General features: G+C 39.7%; 1 protein-coding gene across 2 annotated transcripts in view; it reads left to right on the forward strand.

Annotated features, from left to right (window-relative positions):
• Window positions 1–17,994, forward strand: part of LOC149006207 (putative alpha-mannosidase At5g13980) — a 55,751-nt gene that overhangs the window by 14,846 nt on the left and 22,911 nt on the right. For both annotated transcript variants that reach the window (XM_089164908.1, XM_089164907.1), the window contains exons 11-14: window positions 4,039–4,206; window positions 4,309–4,395; window positions 6,541–6,606; window positions 6,702–6,758. In XM_089164908.1, the coding sequence (XP_089021034.1) occupies window positions 4,039–4,206; window positions 4,309–4,395; window positions 6,541–6,606; window positions 6,702–6,758 (378 nt within the window). The remainder of the gene's footprint in view (window positions 1–4,038; window positions 4,207–4,308; window positions 4,396–6,540; window positions 6,607–6,701; window positions 6,759–17,994) is intronic.

A 17,994-nucleotide genomic window follows, 5' to 3' on the forward strand; every position in this document is an offset into this window, starting at 1 on the left:
GGGAAGGCAGGTGTGGAGATGCTGGAGGATCATGTGGACAAAGGTTGAGGGGAAAGCCATGTCTCCTACTTCCTGTGAGTTTTGTTCATTATATAGCCAATAAATAAATTATAGTCAAGAAAGTGAACTATTTTTGTGTGGTTGCATCCATCTGAAATATTTAAGTAAGTAAAATCCATTTGGCAGTTGAATCTCTGATGATAGATTCTCTCTCATGTCTCTCTCTATCTCGTCTTTATATCGGAACCTGGAAGGAATGAAACAACTCAGAATCACAAAAACCACAAAACCACTACCAGAAAGAAGTGCAAATAGTTCAGCAGCTTTGATCAACAGAGTCAGTAAATACTCACACGCTATGAAATGTATGTTTACCTAATTCTTAGTCCCAACATGGCCTTATTAGGTTTAATGACAGCAGATTGATCAACTTGAAGAATGCCAATAGGAAATCTACATCTTTGTCTGACACAATGATTTTTTCATAGATGTGGGCTCCAAAATAATCTCATTGAGCCTGGAGCAAATTAGCTGGCAGCACCTCCCTCCTATAACCGTCAAAATAAGAAGAAAATTTTACGTGTGGGTCCTTTTAATCAAGCCTAAAAGGCTAAAATCTTCTTGTCCCTTTAACAGAAAACCTTACGTCTAGGTCTAGAGCCAACTTGCACTGTTTGAGATGTGTTAAGCTTGTTCATGAAATGACTAAATACCCCCACCCACACCTAGCCCCTCACAATTGACTTAAATTCCCCTCCATATCCTATTGTTTTCAACCATATAGGTGGGTGAAGGGGGAATTCCTTCATCCTATTGGAAATCACTCTCCCCCCCCCCCCAAAAAAAAAAAAAAAAAAAAAAAAAAAAAAGAAGAAGCACATTTAATTTTTCACGGAGAAAAGTAGTTGTCATTTGGTCGATAGATTTTTAAGAACTTCAGATGGACCGATTAAGGGTTTTCTATTTTCGATTCACTATGGCTAGCTTCGCCTACTCTTCTCCAACCCTTCCTGTAATTTATCCACTTGTGAAGAATCCCAGCTACGCTGCCATTCGCAATGCTGAGCAAATTAGAATAATCTCTTCCCTCTACCCTTTTCTTTTCCATCTCATGATTCACCGTGACAGAGGCTCCATTTTGAATTGGTACCCACAGGTAGAGAAACTCTGTTTGTTCGAAACTGAATTCCACATTTCTAACAGAGCTATCCAACCCTACTGAAGTCTTTGTAGTGGGATTTGTTATTGCGGGGTTACCCCGATCCCGATCGATTGAAACAGAAGCAATTCAGCACTGAGAATTCATCTCAGATAAACCAGATCAATTAAATCAGTTATGGCATATTTAGTTAGATGACATTAAAACATTTGAGACATGGGTTTTATTGTTTAGCCGGAGAATCTGTTGCTGGATGCAAGTGGAATTCTCAAAGTCTCAGATTTTGGATTAAGTGCATTACCTCGGCAGGTCAAGGTGAGTATGATTGTACCCTTGCTCATGGTTTGAATGTTAAATGGGCAAACCGTGTTGTCTGAAGAAGCAAGGGGATAACGCGGGTGAATTGCAGAGGGTGGCGGTGCAAGGGGTTAGGGTGAGTCAGTCTCAATGGAGGGCACCGCCACCTTGCTGGAAATGGTGTGGTTGGAAGAGGAGGTGGTGGAGGAAAATGAACGGGGAGAGTGAATGGTAGGGTTGCTGGAGGACTAGGTGGAGGAAGAGGACCGGTGGTGGGTGATTTTCGGCATGGTGATGGTGGGGTAGTGTGGGGGTGATTTTTGGCAGGTTGAAGGTGGGGCGGTGGTGGTCTTTCTTTTTTTGTGGTGGGTGTAGTCATTTCATGAACAAACTTAACCCCTCTCAAGCGGTGGTAGTTGGCTCTAGACCTAGACATAAGGTTTCCCATTAAAGGGACCCAACACGATTTTAGGCTTGATTGAAAGGACCACACATAAAATTTACAAATAAGAAAGATTGATTCTAGGTGTGCTTAACTTGAATTGACCCCCAAGCAAACAACTCTTCAAACTATGGATCAACATGGAGATTTGCAAGATGTGGGTCCTATTGTAGGCCTTCTTGATACTATCCAAGAACCCACAACGAATAATGTGACTCCACTTCCATATTCTGGCCAGTACCCAAAACTTCAAATCCTTGCCATTCTCAATTCTCTTTGCACAGATCAGGTTCATTCCTAGTGCGTGGCTACAATTCTTGCTTTTTAACTGGCACTACAGGCTTACAAAATCCAGTTAATATTTGTGATGCTGAAATTCCATTTCCAGGCCTACTTATCGTTGTACGCAATAGTTTTCTCATGCAACAATGTTGCTGTGTTTCTTCCTCAAGTTAGAGCAGATTGCAGGCTCTATCAATGGGCTTGAGCAAAGTAGGACAGAGGTAATTCGTCTCCTCCTCTCATCCATGCAAGAGGAATGTCGGAGAGACATCAGAATCAGTAACAGTGTGAAAAACAGTTGCCAGTAAGAGAGGGCCATCTTCAAGTGCCAGTGGACAAAGCTCTTGAGGGATGATTTGGCACTCAATAACATATACAAAACTGGGCATCACATAAATAACATTGCCAAGCTCCGGCTTCTGAATGCTAACAACACCCCTACAGAGAATTGTAGAGGGTAGACCATTCGCCATTCGACAAGATCTGGGTCAGCAACCACACCTACCATATTACACTGGGAGAGAAGACCTTCAGAGAGAGTTGCAAGATCATAAAAGCACAAAGAGCATAGGCTGATGTTGCAGATTCCTCTCTGAGAGAAGGAAACAAGAAGTATTGCAAATATGTCATCTGGTAGACTTAGAAGTAACTAGAACCACGGTGATCAACTCATATAACAAGAATTAATTGAAAAGTACAAGATAAATACATAAAAGAGTGGATGTTAGAGGTTTTGAGTGGATATTCAAGGTTGGTTTGGTTTCTAGTAGGGAGAGGGGTACAGTCATGGAGGCTGGTACAGGTGGGAGATTTTGTGGAGGGTGCTTACTGTGCGTTGTGGGGCGGCAGGGCCAATCCAGGGAAGAGGGTTTTGCGAAGGTTGTTGGGGTTTTTTATTTTTTTGCTGGTGTCTGAGCTTCAGGGGTGGTCGTCTACTGCATACAGAATTAACCTGTGCCTGTTAACACAGGTTAATATCCGCAAAGAGACCGACAAGGTAAGCCCCAGAAGCCTCTTAGAGAGCACCAGCAGGATTACTCTGGAGTGAGAGATGAGATCTGTTTTGAAATCGTCAGTGGGAGTGGAGGAGATGGAGGAATAGGGTTTTTGTTAACTCTACTCTTCTCCAATGTTCGAATGGGTGAGACTAGGAACAGTTGTATCAGTTTTTAGCTTTTACAGAGAAAATTACAATATTTCCATACATTGAGTCCTTTCAACACGTTCTCATTACAGAGCAAGTGGAATGGAGAGGATACAGTTTCAATTTGAAAATTTTCATTATGGTGAATAAAACATCAGTACCAGAACCCCAAAAAGGGTTATGGGGTGAAGGGTGGTATACAGAGGAACTAGAAATCAAAGTAGGGTAGGGAGGAAGGTTTGTTGGTTGAAGCAAACCTAAAGCCTATAGCTGGTTGGGAGGTTGCAATAGAGAAGTATTAAGGCCCTGGGTTACAACAATGAGTCTTTTTCTTCAAGAAGCTAACAAGGTGGCTAACAGGCTGCTATTATGGAGCATATGTAGTCCAGAACCCACATCAAAGAAGATGGCTTTCTAAATTAGTCAATAATCTAGATTTGGATGACCATCTCTGAAGATTCTATTCCACCCAAATATGAGAGTGCTGCCCCAAATACCAGCTTGCCAGAAATTTAAAGTGAAAGGGCTTCTCATATATTTCAGAATTTGTCTTCCATTTGATTAAGATTACACCAAAACAAGGTGAACAAATAAAACCAAACTTCCAAACTTCCAAAATCAAAATCACCCTCATAATTTTGAAATAAAAATCTTATCAAATCAGGCCATAAATCTCCCATATTCATTTTTTCTGATCTTCTAATGTATAATCAGGCTGCAAGGCAATTGGAATTTTTTAAGGGGAGGAATAATCTTAGGCCCAACACAGATACTCTTGCTGATGCTTTGGCTGTTGCGCAACACCATGACGCAGTGAGTGGAACAGAGAAACAGCATGTGGCTAATGATTATGCAAAACGGCTTTCAATGGGCTATGCAGAGGTGATAGAATTTCCTTTGCAATATATTCTTCAATAATTGCTTTTATATGGTCCTTTAGGTGTTGGCTCAATGGATCTCAATAACTTTGCCTATCCTCTGCAGGCAGAGGAGACTGTGGGGTCTTCACTTGCATACCTGGTAGAGTCGTCAAATACTGCACGCGGTAATCCAATGACCAAGTTTGAACAGGTACGAGCATGAACCTTTAGTAATTTCCAATTTTCTTCTTTAGTTGATTGTTATTAAGTGGTAGGAGTTAGCTGGATTAGGGATTCCACAATTTCAGCTTGTTTTAAACTGCTTTCCTTTATTTTGTGTAGAGTTTTAGTCAGTTAAGACTACCTCCATAGAAGATAATTCACTAGAGCAGTTTTAAGCTCAGTTTAGCTCCATAGAAGGTAATTCACTAGAGGAGTTTTAAGCTTAGTTTAGGTCTGGTTCTGAGTCTAGTGGGCTTCAGCCCTACTTATAAATTTGATTAATGGAAGTGGACTGTTGCCTTTGGTTCTTAAGATTTAGAGCTCTGTTCTGCCAGCATGTCGCTGGTTATTTGACCAAGTGAAGAGCTCTTCCTCCCACTTAAGACCAGATCGACCCACATAGAAAATACAATTATGACTCTTCCATTGCAGCCTGCTACCATTATTCACCTCCTTTCTTCTCAATATGGTGCCTAACGACATTAAAATTCCCCATAACTGCCCGTGGTTCACGAATCTGTGCTTCCACCCCTTTGACTTCTCCCCACAAGCTATCTCCCTTCAAGAGTATTTTCTGCAGACACTGCCAAGCAAACAAAACTGATTGAGGATCTTGCTACCTTCACCCACATATGTATCATTTGCTGACTTTGTTGCATCACCTCCACTAATAGTAGCAACAGGTCCCAATCTTTACAAATGCGAATGGATATATCCACTCTCCAATTATGAACAATATCCCCGCTGGGTTTAACTCTATGAAACACATCATGTGCATTATTAGTCTTGTTTATAGAGAGCACCGGTGCTTCATAGTTTTCTGTTTGTGTTTTAGGGTTTTGTGTAGTCATACACACAACATCTATTATGGCCCATCCTCTCGTTTGTATCTGTATTCTTCCTGATCTAATAATATTAGTATTTACCCCAAAGGCAATTAAATGGTAGCCACATGAAGCTTGCTTAAGTTCTGCAGAAGGCTACTGGTTCAACTAAACCCTACTTTTATCTCAGCTATTTGAAGTTGGTATCATAAATGTTGTTCCTCCATCCATTATATTGAGGACCTTAGCTGCTGTTAAATTGAGAAGTATTACTCTTTTTCCTTTTTTATGTTGTGGGGGTTTGAATTTTTTTTTTTGATGAATAAATAAATATATTAAAGGAAAAGGAACAAGCCCTGATGATGATACCCCAAGGAACAGGCTTATTGTTGTCTCCTGGGGCCTTAGTTCTTCGCTTTGGTCTTCTGCTTAAAGACCTTGTTCTCTTGTTCCTTTTCCTTTAATATATTTATTTATTCATCAAAAAAAAAAAAAAAATTCAAACCCCCACAATATAAAAAAGGAGATAAGAGTAGTACTCTCAGTTTGAATTAAGTACTACTGCTGTTGCCTTTTCTTGTGACTTTATCCTAGGTCATCTTTGGTATATCCTTTGTTCATTTTCACCTTCAACTTGCAGCATATCGCTTGTTTCTATTGCATTGAATGGTTTTACTTAATTACAATGACCAAATCATGACAAACTGTTGTCTATAAACTTGTCACATACTGGGTATATTCCTAAGGTATAAGTTTTTTTCATTTCATATTTTTAACTTCCCAAGTTTTGCCCTTTGTTCAATTCAGGATTCTCATTTTGTCTATACTCATTCTACTTAAATGTTTTTTCTTTCCTTCATAATTTTGATACTTTCTTGTTTGGCTGCAATTGTGTCAGGCCAGCTCCTTTAGTTGGGTTTTACTTTCTTTTTCACTATTAAATTTTTAACAAAGTTACCTAATACTAAGCTTAGAGCCTTGAAATGGTGAAGGTTATCAGGAAAGCATGATTTTGTTATGCATGAGACATTGAGAATAATGCTTTCCTGTGAAACATCCGTTCCAACACTGATCTCCCCTCCCCCAGGTGGATTCACTTTCTGCAAAATCTCTCTTGGCAATATGAGTAACATTGAAAGGATTAGTTCTGAGACTAGCTGATAGCTTGCAAGCAAAGAGTTGAGAGTTGAGGCACATTTCTTTGCATGGTGAACGCCATTGCTTTTTGAGCCTCAGCTATGTATTGTCCCTTTCTAATTTTGATTGATTTGACGGCAGCTAGATCCTGATGTATGATTTTTATTTTTTAGTGTTCTCTTCTGAATATAAGCTACTGCCCCCCATCAGAAATGGATTTTTCTCGTGGAAAAAGCTTGGTAAGATAATTTGCTTTTTAATTTATTTCTTTTTTCATCGGAAGGGTGCTAATTGCTGGTTTGTCTTTGTCAAATTTACTGCTGAGCTTTTCTAGGTGGTTGTCGTCTACAATTCTCTTGGTTGGAAGAGGGAAGATGTTGTTCGAATTCCTGTAAGTTGCTTATTTTCTGTTATGTGAAATTGTTGTTCTGTTTATAGTTAATTTGGAAAAAAATGTTGCTGCCCCCTTCTTGGTTGGATAGGGTAGTGATACACTTTTTAAACCTCATTGTGTTTTGGGATGTTCAATTCGAATGGGTGGTCCTAGATTGTTTGGTGCATTGTTGTGGTTGCATTTGGGTTGCCTGACATGTAGGAGTTGGCCCTTGCCTTCATGGTTGATCTTCTTGTTTGCACAGTATTGAAAAGTATGGACTGAGGTTTTCTAATTAGAATAGGATTCCGTTTCTTAATTAGTCTAGAGTTAGTGTTTTTATTTCTATTTGATTTGTATTTCTTTTTCCCACTTAGAGTGGGACTTAACTAGATTGTAATTATAAATACCCTTTGGGGCCTATGAATCAAATATAAATTTGAGCAATATCTCTCCAAATTACAACATGGTATCAGACCCAACTTTGGTCCATCATTGAGCACCATCCTCTTTCTCATGTTTTCTTTCTCTTCAATCACAGAGCACAAGGGGGAAAAAAAATCCATCACATAAACTCACCTCTACTTCTCCTTTTTCTTTCTTTTCTTCATCGCCTCCAAACAAACAAAGAAAAAAAGGAAACCTGCAAAAGCTCCATTGAACCCCAGAGCCTGCGACCTTTATTGAAGCCCATAACCATCGTTTGCTACCATTGACCCCATCACCACTCTCTTCCACTAGGCTTTGTATATTACAAAAGCTCATCGCACCACCACCTTCCCTCTTTTTCCATTGCCTGCAATCTGAACCACCTTGCGATTGCCTGTAAGGGCCGTTGCTACAATTTGTATGGCTCCTAGAGGCATCGCCTCCCTGGTTTGATCCACCTAAAGCCATCGGCCATATGTTTCAGCCCTCTTTCAACCTTCCAAACCACAATACCATGATCGGAATTTTTTTCCTTCTCTAAAAAACCCTATTCTTTGACCTATTTGAAGTGGATCGTGGTTTTGTTCATAGGGGGTTATTTTGTAAATTCAAATGGTTTCAGTTTTTTTTTCCAAATTCAAATAGTTATGTGGTTTTTTTTTTTTTAATTCAAATTCACCAGGGAGCTGTTTGTAAATTTGAATGATTTCGTCCTGCGATGGCTGATCCCACATCTCCCTTGTCTGGTACATCTGAAAAGTACTAAGACAAATTATAGGGATCATAAGTTTTCTCTGGCTTCGAGACTACTGTGAAATTCAATGACAAATTATCTTAGATGGTCTCGTTCAGTTTCCATTGCTATTGGTGCTTGTGGTCTTACTGGCAATTTTGATGGGACTTCTACCAAACCTTCCAGACTTGATTTACAACTTTTCAAGTGGTACACAGATGAATGCTTGGTCATGGGTTTTTTCATCAGCTCCATTGAATCAAGCAAAGCAGAGAGTTGTTATCTCCTCCTTCCTGAGGCGGCAAGTATTTGAAAAGTCGCTAAGGATAGATACTCTAGAGTAGGCAATGATGCACAATGCTTTCAAATTAGACGGAAGATCAATTAGTTGCAGCAGAAGGACCTTACTGTTTCTCAGTATTATAACACTCTTCGGGGATATTACCAAACTTTAGATTTCTATAGGAAGTTTACACCGAAGGAATGCTGAAAATGCTATTGCCTATCAACAATGGGAAAACAAACAGAGAGTTTATGATTTTTTGGTAGGATTGATTATAGAATTTGATCAAATTTGCGCATAGATCCTTTCGAGAGAGCCTTTCCCTTCTCTGGCTCAAGCCCTATGCCATGGTAGATACAGAGGACAATCAACGAACAACTATGGTACACACTCAGACATTTGATAGATCTGTATTAATGGCTGGTTCTGGCAATAATAAATCTGGTTTTGGTGATTTTCACCCTTCAGTAATATGTGAGTACTGTGGAAAAGAGTCATACGAAGGACAAGTGTTGGAAGTTGCAGGGACGTCCAACAAATTCCCGTGGAGGAGGTAGGAATGGAAATAAGGGCAACAATCAAGCATTTGCAAATTAAGCTAGTTTTGACACCCTGAGTACGCTGACACCTTTTTTCTCAAATGAGCTCCAACCCTTCACCAGTTGATGTCCAGACTTGACTCATCTTCTCCAATGCCAACTTCCAGTCCGAGTGTAGCTTCTGTCATTGTTCCCTCTGCTGATCCACAATTCCTTATAGGTATTTTTGGTTGTCACAATGTCAATTTGACCTATCCCTCTTGGATAATTGACTTTGGGGCAACCGAGCATATGACAAGTTCATTTACTTTATTCCATACTTATTCATCTGTTCCTTTTGCTCAGGATGTTTGAACGGCTGATGGGTCTCTCTTCCCTACCTCTATGAAGGGATCTATTGTTTGTTTGCCTGCTCTTACCCTATTTAATGTCTTACATGTTCCTAAGTTTTCATTAATCTTTTATTTATTAGTACTAGTAGCCTTACTCGTGATATAAATTGCAAAATAACATTTTTTCCTTCTCAATTTGTGCTTAGGACCTAAAATCGGGGTGCACAATTGGCGGTGGTGGATAGAAAGAGGTGATCCACTGGTCGGATGGGTGATGCAGAATTAAAGACATATTTAAGAAAGAAAAAGAAAAAGAAAAAGAAAAAGCCCATTGTGTTAGGCCCATCAAAGGCCTAAAGCTATCACCTGAATCAGCCCATGGCTTTCATGGGCTAGGACTGTTTTAGTGGGTTAAAGTTAGCCCACATATGTTGAACTTCATAGTCTAAACCTAAGCCCAAGTCTAGTTTTTGAAAAGTCAATAAAAGGGGATGTGGTTTGAAAATAAAAGAGCTCATTGTCAAAGGAGTTTTCCTTTGTCAAGAGTTAGGTAGTAGTTGAGTTATTAATACGTAGGTGTTATTAGCTAGTGGTTGGATATTACCATTAATGTCTCTGTCTCTTAAAAATGCTATATAAAGAAACTTATGTAAGCGGTGAAGAGACAATTCATCTATTGAAATCAAATTGCTTTGTTAGCATTCCTTCTTTATGGAGACTTCTTGTGTTTGATCAATGTAGGTTGGTATTCGATCCAATCGCTCCACCTTGCGGTGTGAAGCCCTGATATTACATTGTTATTATCAATTCCTCATATTGTCCCTTCAATTTCTTCATCATAGTTCTGCCCCTGTTTTGAAGATCTATTCAGTCCGTATTGTTATGCTATTATCATTATAAAACCATTCTAATTTCAACCCTCTTTCACATTTAAATTATGTTTCATCTTAAGTCTATCAAATTTAAACTTGATTCCCTGTGAAAGGTCCTATTTGGCTACTGTTTTGATCAATCAAATACAATACTACATTAATGGGTCCCCCCATCAGCTCTTTTTACTGCCTCTAATTCCACCCCTCCTGCCCTTTTTACCTTATTGCAGTGGCATTGTCGTCTTAGCCACATTCCTTTACCTATTTTGGCCTAAATATTTTTTAATCTAATTAAAAGATGTAATTTGAATGTTTTTATTGTGAGGCTTGTATTTTGGCCAAACAGACCAAGCATGTTTACCCTATTTTCGATCATCATAGGAAAAGGAAAAGTCATTCACTCTGATGTGTGAGGTCCTTCTCGGACCGTGTTTTTATTTGGTTATAGATGGTTTGTTACCTTTGTTAATTGTTGCACTAAGACCACATTGGTTTCACAAAAAAAATTGATGTTTTCTCGTGTTTTCAAAATTTTCATAATATGGTTGGGACTCAGTTTGAGGCTACAATCAAAATCCTTCGTACAGATAAATGAATTGAGTACTTGGGTGGAGCATTCCCTTTTACTTATAAAGCCATGGCATCATACAACAGACTAGTTGCATCGACACCCCACCTTAAAATGGGGTTGCCGAATGCAAGAATAGACATCTACTTGAGGTGACACGTTCCCTTATGTTTATTATGCATGTGCCTCCTCATTTTTGGGGTGACGCAGTTCTTACTGCAGCATATTTAATTAACCGAATGCCTTCACGAGTTTTATACCAGCACTGTCCCCTTGAGATTCTGTTAGGGACAATAGCCTTTATAGTGCCACCTAAGGTTTTTGGATGTGTTGCCTTTGTTCGGAACCACCATGTTCATGGTAAGTTGGATCTTCGAAGGTTAAAGTGCATTTTATTGGGTTATCCTCCTACACAGAAGGGGGATAAGTGTTATCATCCTAGTTCTCGTCGTTTCTTTGTCACTATGGATGTTGTATTCCAGGAATAGATTCCTTATTTTTTTCCCTACACCTCTACAGGGGGAGAGTTTTAGTGAAGAAGTTCTAGTGTTGACTCCTCCTTTTAATATTTCTCTTGAGATTCTTGCAGATGATCCTCCTTTGGAAGATGAAGTGACTGAACATGAACAACGGGTGGATGATGTGTAGGGGGAGACTAGACCTTTGAAGAGCTATCAAAGAAAGCAACGCCTCTTATAAACTAAGCCAGTTAAAAGTTTTGGCTTTTGGCCTTGAACAATCCGTTCCTTTAGGTGAGTCCTTCTTGATCCTACTTTGGACTTGCCAATTGTATTAAGAAAGCAGCCTCGAACTTACACCAAATATCCCATTTTTGATTATGTTTTTATCAGTCCTTATCCTTAGAATCTCAAAGTTTTATTTCCTCTTTGTCCTCTACTTCTATTCTTAACACTTGGGAGAAGACATTATCTCACTCAAACTGGAAGGAAGCTATGGATGAGGAAATGCAAGCTCTGAAGAGAAACAAAACATGGGACTTGGTGAGTTTGCTTGCAGGAAAGCGGACTGTTGGGAGGCAAATAGGTGTTTGTGATTAAATACAAGATAGATGGACCCATTAAAAGGTAGAAGGCAAGATTGGTGACCAAAGGCTTCACTCAGACTTATGGCGTTGACTACCAGGAGACATTTGCTCCTGTTGCCAAGATAACACAATTCATACTATTCTTTCATGTGCAGTTAATAAAGGGTGGAGTTTACAACAGTTAGATTCGAAGGTCACATCCCCCCCCGTCACTCCCTCACCCTTTGGAGAGCCCTAAATCTTGCTCTCCCAACCCAGACTTTCCTTATCACCCGCCAAATCCCTGTGAACTCCAACTATATCCTTTGTTGGAATGGTACTGAGGACATTGGACATTTGTTCTTTTCTTGCTCTTTCTCTAATTCTTTCTGGAGAAAAGCCCTTGCCTCCATTTGGCCTCACTCTCGTCGCTCCTCTGGGTTTGATCGTGACTAGTCTTGGGTATTGAGTAATTATTAGGTACCTCTATTTGTGATTGGATTGGTAGGCTTGTCTTTGGTGCTATGGTCTACCATCTGTGGTGGGAGCTTAAGCTTAGGCGTTGGACCTCCAAATCCCGTTTTCTTGACTCGATATGGAACGCTATTCACTTCGATGTATCTTCTAGGATTATATTTATTCCCCATCCCCCCGGTTGCTGGTTCCCCAAGGAACAAGGATCATTGTTGTTGCTTGGGGTCTCAACTCCCGATTCCACTATTCTCATTGATCCTTCCTGTTTGGATCTTCTTGTAGTTCGTTGTTTCGTTTCATTTATTTAATTATTTATTCATCCAAAAAAAATAAAAAATTAGACAAATAACATAATGGAATGTAGCTAAGACGATTCCATTGTGATAAGGTAAAAAGTGCGGGAGAGGTAGAACTAGAGGCTATAGAAAGAGCTGATGGAGACAATCCAATAAGTAGAGCTCCCCTTTCTATCTACCACTACCAAGCTTACGTCTTGTTTCCCTGAAAAACACAGTGAGAAGGAAAAAATGTTATTTTGCAATTCACATCACGAGTAAGGCTACTAATAAATAAAAAGCTAGCTGAAAACTTTGGGACATACAAATCAAAGGATACAGTACAAGAAGGGGAACAAATAATAGATCCCTTCCCAATAATGTTTGAAAAAGAACCATCCGTTGTTCGAACATCCTGAGCAAAAGGAATAGAGGAATAAGTATGAAACAAGGAAGATGGACTAGTCATGTGGTTGATTATACAAGAAGGATAAGTCGAATTGACATCGTGACAACCGAAAATACTTATGGAGGAATAAGGATCAACAAAGGGAACAATGGCAGAAGTGACACTCGCATTGGAAGTAAGCTGGAAATGATACATCAAGTGGCGAACGTGCTGGAGTTTGTTTGAGGAAAGAGGTGCTGGAGTACTTAGGGTCTCAGAATTAGCTTGGTTTGTAGTTGCTTGATTGCTGCCCCTATGTCCATTCCTACCTCTTCCACGGGAATTTGCTGGTCGTCCATGCAACTTCCATGTCTTCTATATAATGCTCTTTTCTAGAACTAAATTTATCGCTACCAGAACTAGCCAGCTGCTAATGTAGTCTTGTCAGCTGTCTGAGTGTGTACCATAGCTGTCCTCTGTGTCAACCATAGTATAGGCTTGTTCTAGAGAAGGAAAAGGCTCCTGGAAAAGGATATATGCTTTAATCTGGTCATACTCAATATTTTGCTCTACCAAAGAATGATACATTCTAAGTTTGTCTTCCCACTTTTGATAGGCAGCAACATCCGCAACACAGGATGAAATAAAACGGCTGTAGAAGTCATGGGTTTGATAATATCCTCAAAGAGTGTTGACTTGTAGTATTGAGACAAGGTAAGCTCCTTTTTGTTGCAATTGATGAATCTTCCTTCGGATCTCAAAGCATTATGGATCATTACCAACTTTGGAGTATGTTTGCTTTGCAACCTTCCAAATCATTGTAGCGTCGGGAAGAAGAAGATAACTCGCTACAATACTTTTTTTGGATGAATAAATAAATATATTAAAGAAAGGAAAACAAGAGTACAAGGTCATTAAGCGAAAGACCGAAAAGAAGAACTAAGACCCCTGGAGACAACAATAAACCTGTTCATTAGGGGATCATCAATAGGGGGTGGGGAATAGCTACCAGTCTAGAAGAGACATAAAAATAAATGGCATTCCAAATCCTAAATCCTATCTATAGAGCGAGATTTGGAGGACCAATCTTTGAAGATTGCGCTCCCACCAAAGGTGGTGGATCAAGGCACAAAACACTAGCTTACCAATCCGATCGTAGATGGGAAGTACTTGAAAAGTTTCTCAAAAACCAAGACCAATCTCAACCAAACCCAAAGGAACGCCTCAAACGGGGCCTCTCTACAATACTTGGTTCGATGGAATTAAAGAATCCCATAACTAAGCACTCATCCGTCTCCCACTTATCTTGAGCTATACCAAAAATTGATGGCTAATCAAACCATGAGCACTAACTGTGAGGGAAACAGCACGGGACCAGTGAAGATAATTTTTCCCATTAAGCTTAATAGTGGTCATTTGAAGGGGAGAAAAATCATGACCCCGAGAAATAGAAAAAACGAAACGATCGTCCATGCCAGGTGCACTAGAAGAAGCGGAGGAGATTTTGCCGGCCATTGTAGGAACCAAAAAAGGTTACGGGCTAAGGAATAAAAATTTTAGCAAGAGAAAGATACTACCTAAAATTAGTTATGAAAAAAGGTCATAAAAAATTTGGAACCAATGTTTATTTTATTTTATTATTTTATTATTTATAACATAGGATGCATGGGGCTGGTTGGGTTTTTTTACTTCTGGTTCAAGTTTTCTGGTTGGGTCGATGGGTTTTGGTTGGGTTTGGTTCAATGGGTTGAGAACTATGAAATTGGTAGAATGGCTTATTGATCCATGATCTCAAGCCCTCTATTTATAATTAAGTGGAAAGTAGACTATTACAAGGACTAGAAGTTTACATGAATGCAAACTCTAATTTAACTCCTATACAAACTCTTATTAGACTCCTAATAGAATCCAACACTCCCCCTCAAGTTGAGGCATATATATTAGTCATGCCCAACTTGCTTACAATAGGAAGGAAATCTCTTTCTTTCAAACCCTTAGTGAAAACATCTGCTACTTGGTCTCCAGATCTTACAAAAGGCATGCAGATAAGCCCTTGTTCCAACTTTCCTTTGACAAAAAACCTGTCAATTTCAATGTGCTTAGTTCGATCACGTTGCACTGGATTATTTGCAATACTACTAGCAGACTTGTTGTCACAATATAACATCATAGGGTTTGGAACTTGGACTCCAATATCTTGCAGCAAGCCTTTCAACCATAGTAGCTCACAAACTCCACGAACCATAGCTCTATATTTAGCTTCGGTACTAGATAAAGCTACCACATTCTGTTTCTTACTTCCAAGTAACCAGATTACCTCCAACAAAGGTACAGTAACCTGAAATTGACTTCCTGTCTTGAGATCCAGCCCAGTCTGCATCAGTGTATGCTTCTATTTTTAGATTATTGGTGGGTGATAGAAGTATTCCTTTTCCAGGAGTTCCCTTCAAATATTGTAGTATTCTGGTAACAACCTTCATATGAGCTAAATATGGATCATGCATGAATTGGCTCACTATCCTTATAGCATAAGCGATGTCTGGCTTGGTGTGGGACAAGTAAATAAGCTTCCTAACCAGCCTTTGGTATCTTCCTTTGTCCACTGGTTCTCCCTCTTTTTCTTTAAGTTTAGCTCCAGCTTCAATAGGGGTATCAACTGGTTTACACCCCAACATTCTCACTTCTGATAATAGATCTAGGACATACTTTCTTTGGGATAGGAATATACCTTTATTTGATCGAGCCACCTCAATCCCTAAGAAATACTGTGACTTCCTTAGATCTTTAATTTCAAACTCTCTGCCAATAAAGTCTTTCAACTTTTGAATTTCTTCACCATCATTCCCTGTGATGACAATATCGTCTACATAAACAATGAGAAGTGTGATGTTAGTACCTGACTTCTTGACAAATAGTGTATGATCAGCATTGCTTTGCTTGTACCCAATAGAAGTCATTGCCTTCAGAAGGCGTCCAAACCAAAGCATCTAGAGACTGACTTTTTTAACCCATATATTGACCTCTTCAACCGACAGACTTTTCCTACAGTATTGTCATCGGAAAAACCATGTGGGATTTCCATATAGACCTCTTCTGCTAACTCTCCATGTAAGAAGGCATTCTTTACGTCTAGTTGGTGCAAGTTCCAGTGTTTGTTCACAGCTACAAACAACAGAACTCTGACAGTATTTAGTTTCGCAACAGGGGCAAAGGTCTCCTGATAATCAATCCCATAGGTCTGGGTAAACCCCTTTGCAACTAGTCTAGCTTTCAACTTGTTGACTGATCCATCCATATTTTGTTTAACCACAAATACCCATTTGCAGCCCACTGGTTTTTTTCCTGGAGGAAGTGTAATCAGCTCCCAAGTGTCATTTTTCTTCATTGCCTGCATTTCCTCTACCATAGCTTCCTTCCATTTCTTATCAGCATAGGCTTCCTGCCAACTTTTAGGAACAGATACAGATGACAGAGAGGATATAAAAGCATGGTAGGAGTCAGACAAAGAGTTATAAGAAACATATTTAGCTATGGGATGTTGAGTACAAGATCTGACCCCTTTTCTAACAGCAATAGGAAGATTGGAAGAAGATACCTCAATAGAATCTGATTCTGGAGCAGGAGACTGAAGTGGTAACGTATCACCTTTCTCCACCTGCTTTAGCCGGTTGTATTTCTTCCTCTAATAAGTCTTCACCTCCTTATTTTGGTCAATTTGGTTTTGAAAGACCCCAACAGTGTGTCTCACAGGAGTGGTCTCCCCCTGGCTAGGTTCTTCACATGGTTCAGAAAACGAAGGGGGTGGATTAGAGTCCTCAGTTATACTGGCCGAAGTCTCCCCCTGGTCAGGAAACTCTTCTGGGACTCTAAAGTTGTGTTGGTCTATGTTAGTCGGAAAGAACACCTCTCCTCTAGGACTCTCCCCCTGGAGAGGTGTATAGTAAGGGCAAAACTCATGAAAAATTACATCCATGGATACAATGGTTTTCCTGGAGGGAGGATGATAACATTTATACCCTTTCTGAGTAGTAGAATACCCCAAAAATATGCAACGTAGGCCGCGGGGAGCCAGCTTACTCTGGTGGGCTGTGATTCTGGCATAGCACACGCATCCAAAAACCTTTGGGGGAACAACAAAAGAAGAGGCTCCCTGAAGAATCTCATTAGGACATTTAAAACCAAGTATCCTACTGGGCATCCTATTCAGAAGGTAAGAAGCAATGAGTATAGCATCACTCCAGTACTGGTCAGGTACATTCATAGCAATCATTATGGAACGGGCTATCTCTAAGAGATGCCGATTCTTCCTTTCGGCCACCCCATTTTGGGCAGCCGTATCAACGCAACTAGTCTGATGTATTATGCCAGAGTCAGAGAGATATCTTTGAAATTCACCATCAATATACTCGGTGCCATTGTCACTGCGAAGGATCTTTACAGTGGCATTGAACTGAGTTTTAATCATATTATGAAAATCACGAAAACATCGGAAAATCTCATTTTTTTGTTTTAAAAGATAAATCCATGTAGAACGAGAGTGACAATCAATAAAAGTAACAAAATACCTATGGTCAGTAATAGATACACGTCGGCAGGGACCCCACACATCAGTATGAATTAGCATAAATGGAATAGGTCTTTTATTATGAAGAGAAGGTAAATAAGTAGAACGAGTCTACTTTGCAAAAATGCAGGCTTCGCAAAAAAAATTATCCTCATTATAAGAAGAAACCAAATCAGGAAATATTTTCTTAAGAGTTCCTAGAGGGGGGTGACCTAGCCTACGGTGCCACTGATGAAGGTCTGATTTTACCGAATGGACCGGATTAGAAGATGTAGTCAAAGCATACGCAAATTCTCCGATCGGCTCAAGCAAATAAAGTCCATTGTCTAGTTTACCACGTCCAATCTCCTTTCCCGTGACCAGATCCTGGAGGACACAGTAAGATGGGAAAAAAATCACTTTACATCAAGTCATGTGTAAGACTACTGATAGAGAGCAAGTTACGAGAGAAAGAGGGAACATGTAAAACTTTAGACAAAGAAAGTGATGGAGAATGCTGAATGGTTCCTTTTCCAGCAATAGAAGAATATGAGCCATCAGCAATTCGAACTTTATCCTTTCCAGAAGTTGGAGAATATTGTAAGAAAGAAGAGGATAAACCTGTCATATGATCTGTGGCTCCTGTATCAATGATCCAAGGAGTAGAAACTGAAGAAGCTTGAAAGCTTGTAAAAGTTTTACCTGATATAGCAAGGTAGGAGTTGGTATGGGTAGTAGAGGAAGCAGTGGTCGAGGCTGTACCTTCAATAGTTGTCATGTTGATAAAATTATCT

This window comes from Hakea prostrata, chromosome 8 (assembly GCF_041222555.1).
Source record: "Hakea prostrata isolate BN-2017 chromosome 8, UWA_Hpros_2, whole genome shotgun sequence".
Classification (NCBI taxonomy): Eukaryota; Viridiplantae; Streptophyta; class Magnoliopsida; order Proteales; family Proteaceae; genus Hakea; species Hakea prostrata.